This window comes from Lolium perenne, chromosome 5 (genome assembly GCF_019359855.2).
Source record: "Lolium perenne isolate Kyuss_39 chromosome 5, Kyuss_2.0, whole genome shotgun sequence".
Taxonomy (NCBI): domain Eukaryota; kingdom Viridiplantae; phylum Streptophyta; class Magnoliopsida; order Poales; family Poaceae; genus Lolium; species Lolium perenne.
Window position 1 is genome coordinate 205,513,128 of NC_067248.2, and position 6,750 is coordinate 205,519,877.

The 6,750-nt window shown below is 46.2% G+C and overlaps 1 protein-coding gene across 2 annotated transcripts; it reads left to right on the top strand.

Annotated features, from left to right (window-relative positions):
• The first annotated feature begins 1,728 nt into the window (after positions 1 to 1,728).
• On the top strand, positions 1,729 to 5,558 carry LOC127301396 (protein GAMETE EXPRESSED 1). 2 transcript variants are annotated; one of them, XM_051331626.2, is made up of 6 exons: positions 1,729 to 1,836; positions 2,933 to 4,084; positions 4,246 to 4,372; positions 4,478 to 4,664; positions 4,750 to 4,906; positions 5,019 to 5,558. In XM_051331626.2, exons 2-6 carry the CDS (start codon positions 3,015 to 3,017, stop codon positions 5,323 to 5,325), a joined length of 1,848 nt encoding a protein of 615 aa, XP_051187586.1. In that variant the 5' UTR covers positions 1,729 to 1,836; positions 2,933 to 3,014; the 3' UTR covers positions 5,326 to 5,558. The 2 variants fall into 2 exon arrangements, with proteins under 2 accessions (XP_051187586.1, XP_051187587.1); XM_051331627.2 differs by lacking the exon at positions 1,729 to 1,836 and adding an exon at positions 2,156 to 2,837.
• Positions 5,559 to 6,750: the final 1,192 nt, after the last annotated feature.

Genomic DNA, 6,750 nt, shown 5'->3' on the forward strand with positions numbered 1-6,750 from the left:
CCATGGTGGGGAGTCCACTTGGGACTCCTCCTCCCTTAGGCTGGCCGGCCAAGGTGGGTGGAGTCCCTTCCATCCTTATTTCTTCCGGACTCTTCTAGAACCTTCCAGAGAAAATACCGGATCATTTTCAAACCTAGAAAATGACTTCCTATATATGAATCTTATTCTCCGGACCATTCCGGAACTCCTCGTGATGTCCTGGATCCCATCCGAGACTCCGAACAAAACTTCGAACTCCATTTCATATTCCATATCTACTTAAACGACATCAAACCTTAAGTGTGTCACCCTACGGTTCGTGAACTATGTAGACATGGTTGAGACTTCTCTCCGACCAATAACCAATAGCGGGATCTGGAGATCCATAATGGCTCCCACATATTCAACGATGACTTAGTGATCGAATGAACCATTCACATATGATACCAATTCCCTTTGTCACGCGATATTTTACTTATCCGAGGTTTGATCATCGGTATCACTCTATACCTTGTTCAACCTCGTCTCCTGACAAGTACTCTTTACTCGTACCGTGGTATGTGGTCTCTTATGAACTTATTCATATGCTTGCAAGACATTAGACGACATTCCACCGAGAGGGCCCAGAGTATATCTATCCGTCATCGGGATGGACAAATCCCACTGTTGATCCATATGCCTCAACTCATACTTTCCGGATACTTAATCCCACCTTTATAACCACCCATTTACGCAGTGGCGTTTGATGTAATCAAAGTACCTTTCCGGTATAAGTGATTTACATGATCGCATGGTCATAAGGACTAGGTAACTATGTATCGAAAGCTTATAGCAAATAACTTAATGACGTGATCTTATGCTACGCTTAATTGGGTGTGTCCATTATATCATTCATATAATGACATAACCTTGTTATTAATAACATCCAATGTTCATGATCACGAAACCATGATCATCTATTAATCAACAAGCTAGTTATACAAGAGCCTTACTAGGGACTCCTTGTTGTTCACATAACACACATGTATCAATGTTTCGGTTAATACAATTATAGCATGGTATGTAAACATTATCATAAACACAAAGATATATAATAACTATTTATTATTGCCTCTTGGGCATATCTCCAACATTTATTTACAATCATTGAATTCTATGCTGCCTGTGAAACCTCATAAATATATTTTTATTGTTATTATATACCAATACAATTATACATTATTGTTTTTTGGTATTGAAGAAAATATTGTGTCTAATTGCCCCACCCTAGCGCAAAATCCTAGATTCGCCACTGCTGCACTGTTCACTTTTTCAGATCCACAGATTTGTGAATTTTGTACAACCCAAAATACCCAGTCTTTCGAATTGCTTTTTTTTCACAGTGGTAGAGAACATTATTGTCTACCTCAAGATTTTTTGTTCATATTTTTTGGAAACTATTAAATGCTATTTTCCAATTTTTGAAAAAAATAGCTCCATGTAGCCTGGGCTACAAAATGCCACACTCGACCTGTCTGGTCATGTCTCATTGTCTCTCTTAACGGATACTAACGAGTAACCAAATTTAACCACGCGTCGCTGTTCCTGCCGACTCTTCATCTCCCCAACACTCTTCCCACGCAGATAGCCGCGTCGTTTCGCTCGAACCATCGCGGCGTTTTCACCGTGACCCCGAGAGTTTCTTACCAAACGTCCAAACCACAGCCGGCGGTTCCCCCGCTATATATACGCGTCTCCCGCAGTCATTTCATCCCTGTCCCTGTCTCCTGCAGCCATCCTAATTTCTTCCGGCCGCTTCGTCCCCAACATCTCTGGCAGAAACCAAAGGAGACGGGACGGGCTGATCCGCCGCCGCCGGTGAGTTCCCCCAATTCTCCTCGCCTGTTGTTTGCTCTTCTCATTTTTCGAGTGGAGTGATGTTCAGAACTTCTTTGCCTTCCCAATCTTCTTGTTCCCCACTTCCCGATTGCATGCATGGGAATGCCTGCATCATGCAACGAAATAGATTGTCGAATTGATCAGCGGATCCATGGTGTTTCAAGCAGAACAGTCAGTATGCATGATGCATTTTTAGAATCATACACGCCCCAAGCCCCATTACAAATCCAAGCGCTCATGTGAGAGACTGCTCTAGACAGTGCAGTAGTGCACACATGGGAGAAGGGGGAATTTCTAAATTTCTTGACTCTGTCTTGGAGGGCCCAGCGCCCCAGCCTGGCTGGCCTTTGCTATCTATAGATGAATCTTGCTGCGTAAGGCAGTGGCACCGACTTGCATTAGCGCCGACCTAGTTGGTTGGGATTCCACTGGTTAGTCGGCAAGGCTTCCTTGCTGGGAACGGAACAGAACATGCCAACAGATCTCAGTACTGGCCTTTCAGTTGGATTTCCATTTTCGAAGTGGTGTTCCAGGGTTAGGGATGATGCATGGTTAATTAACTACTAGCAGATTCCAAAAGAACAAGACGAAACCGCCATTTGCCGCGGTATAACCTTGTCCAGTTCAGTGGACGCGTGCGCGCGGGTCCCTGTCATTCGCGGTGTCAAAAGTCCCAAACCGACTTAAGAGCAGTTTTTTCTTCCTTTAAATAACACATTCGATCGGATCTTGCATCTCTAGTGCCTTGCCGGCAAAGAAACGCCGAGCACTATTTATATGTCCGGCAGGGACACCCTTTCCCACCGTTGCGCTTTTGATCTTCTTTTGGGGATCATCCCCTTCCTCTGCATTTTTGCTGCGCGAATTGCACGATTGAACTAGGTTGCCATTGGGTTGGACTTGATTCTGTAGTTGGTTTTTTAGCCTGGTCGAGTAATTGGCATCAAGAACTTGCGATTTCGATCTGCCTCTTTAATTTGGTAATCAATTAATTTGATCCAGAGTGTAATTCGAGCGTAAATAAACGATCTGTACCCAGCGAATACGTTTTTAAATCTTGCCTTCTTCTTGGCAGGGAGGGTTTTGCAACGGAATTAACCTGTGAATCAGGTTCTACAAGATCAGTTCTTTCTGACCGGTGACAAATTGATCGCGCCATGAGGAGAAGCGCGTGGCTACTGTTGCTGATCGTAGCCTGTCTATGCCCTGGGCAGAGCTTCTCATGGAGCATTTTCTCATCGTCGTCCTCGTCCTCAGGGACGGCGAACAACGCCCGTCCCCCGGTGATGGAGCTCGACGGCGCGGTGGCGGACTTCTCCATGGACGGCACCACCAACCCGCGAGGTCTGAAGCTGCTGGAGAACGCGCGGAACAAGCTGGCGGGCCCCAAGAACTGCTGGCAGGAGGCGTACCGGAACCTCTTCGCCAGCTGCGGGGAGATCATGGCCGACAAGGAGCGGCAGGCGCGCCTGGCCTGGCACCTCAGCAGCTGCTACCAGGAGGACTCCGGCCGCCCGGCCTTCCCGTCCTGCACCGCCAGCTCCGGGATGGTGCACTGCCGCAAGCGGCTCAGCGACTCCGAGAGCAAGGTGTTCCTCGAATTCTTCCTCGAGACCAACACCCTGTGCCACCAGCTGCAAGCCGAGGCCTTCAAACACAGCACCGAGCGGCTGGTGAACGACCTGACCAGGTCCTCCAAGTCCGCCGAGGAGAAGCTGGAGGTGATCGAGGACAGGTCCGAGCAGATCATCAACGAGTCTGTTAAACTGCAGGAAACGCTCACGTCGATCGAGGCGCAGACGGACCGCCTGGCCGAGACGTCGAAGGACGTCGCGACGCAGATCGACGACGTGCTGGCTCACTCCAAAGCGATCTCCGATCAATCCAAGGAGATCGCCACCTCCCAGGCGGCGCTGAAGGAAGGGCAGGCCGAGATGAGGGAGAAGATCGACGCCGGCATGGAGCGCATCCAGGAGTCATACGAGAGCCTCGGGAGCGGCATGGATAAGCTGAAAGACGAAGCCGTTGATATTCAGAAGGAGATACGGAGTGTCGGGGATTCCATGTCGTCCAAGATGCAGGATCTGCAGGGCACAGCTGATGAGATTGGGAGTGTGACGGGAAGGTCGCTCGAGAATCAGGCGCAGCTGTTGGATGGACAGAATAAGGCCATGGAAGGACTGAATAGTCTCTACAGCTTTCAGTCGCAAGCTTTGGAGGAGAGCAGGTACTGAATCTCTGACCCATTTTATTTTGAGATAAAATGAATCTCTAATCATCTGTCAACAACAAGTACTGAACTTGCAAATATTTTTGTTCAAGAAGTTCACTTCTCATTCGTTGGCTGAAGATGATGCTAATTTCTTATTTGAACAATTACAATTGTAGGGAAACAATGGAGAAACTTGCACAGTTTGGGCAGCGTCAGCAGGAAGAGTTGCTGTCCAAGCAGGAACAGATCCGGGAAGCACATGATCATCTCATCCAAAATTCACACTCCATACTGGAAGCCCAGGTTATTATAATTTTCTCATGATTTAAATTCATTTGGTCACATAATTCAAGGATTTAAGTCTTCAACTGTGCTAGTATACATAACTGAACTTTCTTGTGACTGCAGGAAGAGTTCAGAGCAAAGCAGGCCAACATCTTCGCCGCGCTGGACAAGCTTTACATCCTCCACAACGCCATTCTGGCCGAATCTCGCTTCATCAAGGCCTTCTTCTTCTACTGCTGCATCGTGTTCCTCATCTACATGCTCACCAGCGCCAAGCAGACGTTCAGCATCAGGGGCCAACTTTACTTCGGTAAGATTTTTTTTTCTTTCACATCTGTAGTACGTACAACATCTATGTTGCATATTGTTCAGTTATTAAATGCTCGTTCTGTCAGGTCTGTGCATCACGCTTCTGTTAGAGATGGGTCTGATCAAGATCGGAGCAGGGGACTTCGAAAACCAGTACTGGGTCCTGTCCAAGGTGTTCTTGGTCAGAATGGCGTTCCTCGCCGCTGCAACTATTCAGATACTGCACTCCATATTCACATTCAGGTGAGGAAAAACCAATAAACTTCCAGATCACACACCTATACATTTGAATCTTGTTTATCGTTTCTTGCAATGCTAATGTTGTCGCGATCTCTAATCTGTTTAATTATCTCAGGGACTACGAGGTACTGAATCATCGGTTGCTGCAAACACTGGTGGAGAAAGTCCGGACGCTGGAGGAGAACGCGGGCGACAGGATGCTCCCGTACGGTTCAGAGAGCGATGAGAGCCTAGGGAACTACTCGTGGGTGTTCGACGAGCTGACAGACGAGGTGGACAGCAAAGGCGACCCCAACTACGCCTTGCCGGAGACGGTTCGCCGGAGGTACAACAACAACGCCTTGCCGGAAGAGGTCGCCGAGAACTCCATCACGACGTCCATCAGCCGGAAGTACAACCTGCGGCCGAGGAGCAGGCATTGATGATCGCTCTACTATGTCTTTTGTATCTTAATTAGGCCGTGTGAGTTTTGCACTAATTCGGATATGTGAGTTTGGTTTTGCCCTCCATTTTTTCGAAAATTCTTTGCTTAGGGCTCCGTTTGAGAATATCGGATATGTATTTCATTCACACAGATATTGACCAAGTTTACACCAAACTGAACCTACATTGATTGCATATATAAGCTCTATAAGTGAAGTTTCATGCCTGTTCACCCGTGAATGTGTGTATGCCCATTTCGCATTTTTCGGTTATGTATTTGACCACTGTTTTATCATGTCCAAATGCAAGTGCATCGCCTTCCTTTTTCAATCAGCCAGATTTTTTGGTGAACTGGCCGGTGCATACATTTTTACATGGTATGACAGATAGCTTAACAAAAAAGTTCAAGCTGATCAGAAAATGAGAGCTGTATGTTTACACTTCGACATCTACTATTACCATTTTTCATAATTGGACTAACTAGTCATGTATATTGGGAGTGTGTTTGCATTGCAAATGCATTATGATAATCCCAGTTTGTACCACTCACTATTGTCTATTTTAGTGTTTGTTTGATCGCATTGTCCTTGTTAGGCTAATTGCTCACAACCAGTTAAATGAACACACAAAATTTGCACCTAACATGCAGAGAACTTCCTTCACGACAACCCGCTAAAATTCCAATACGCCATAGTTACCAAAAATTAGAGGTTGTTTTGCAACTATGTCAACAACATTACATTTTTAAATGGTCCAGTGACACCTTAATTACAATGACATAACGATAAGTAGCATATTAGAGGGAAACATTTTCATCTTCATTTTCTCCTCTTCTATCTCTTTATTTCCTTCCCTAACTCTATGGTTGATAAATGCTCTTCCATAAAGTCATGGCTGATCAACACTTCTTATCCCTATCTCATGTGTTTCCAACCGATTTTTTAATATCACGTTCTCTTCATCAACTTCGACTTCACCGTGCTCTCCATCTACTTGTCCTTGCATGTCATCTCTGTATTTCCCTCACCGCCATTCTTTGACATAACCTATTCCTAGATGTATTTGCCACCACTGACCTTTTGGCCCTTCTTTTTAGATTTTTCTTTGAACAAAAGAAGGGCCCCGAAGGACCCCGACAACCCTTATATTAAGATAAGATCGGTACATCTTACAAAGAGATCCAAAGGATACAGAAAATTACATATCAGTCCTTGAATTTTCCAAAGAGGACCCGGACAACCTAACGAAGAAATTGATCGAGTCCAAATCAACTCCCGCACGAGCACCTCGCCGCCGCCGGGTACTACACCGCTCGGGATGGTGGAACTTCCATGGAAGAACACCATAGACACCGCGAGGAAGAGGCACTGCCTCCCTTTAGGCACAGAGTCCGGGAGGAAAAAGAGGGGTCGCCATTCGACCAG

Bases quoted from the DNA above. Each gene is read 5' to 3' on its own strand.
- LOC127301396 (XM_051331626.2), top strand. From the start codon at position 3,015: ATGAGGAGAAGCGCGTGGCTACTGTTGCTGATCGTAGCCTGTCTATGC. The intron at 4,373-4,477 runs GTTATTATAATT...TTGTGACTGCAG, and splicing joins ACTCCATACTGGAAGCCCAG to GAAGAGTTCAGAGCAAAGCA. The intron at 4,665-4,749 runs GTAAGATTTTTT...TCGTTCTGTCAG, and splicing joins CAGGGGCCAACTTTACTTCG to GTCTGTGCATCACGCTTCTG.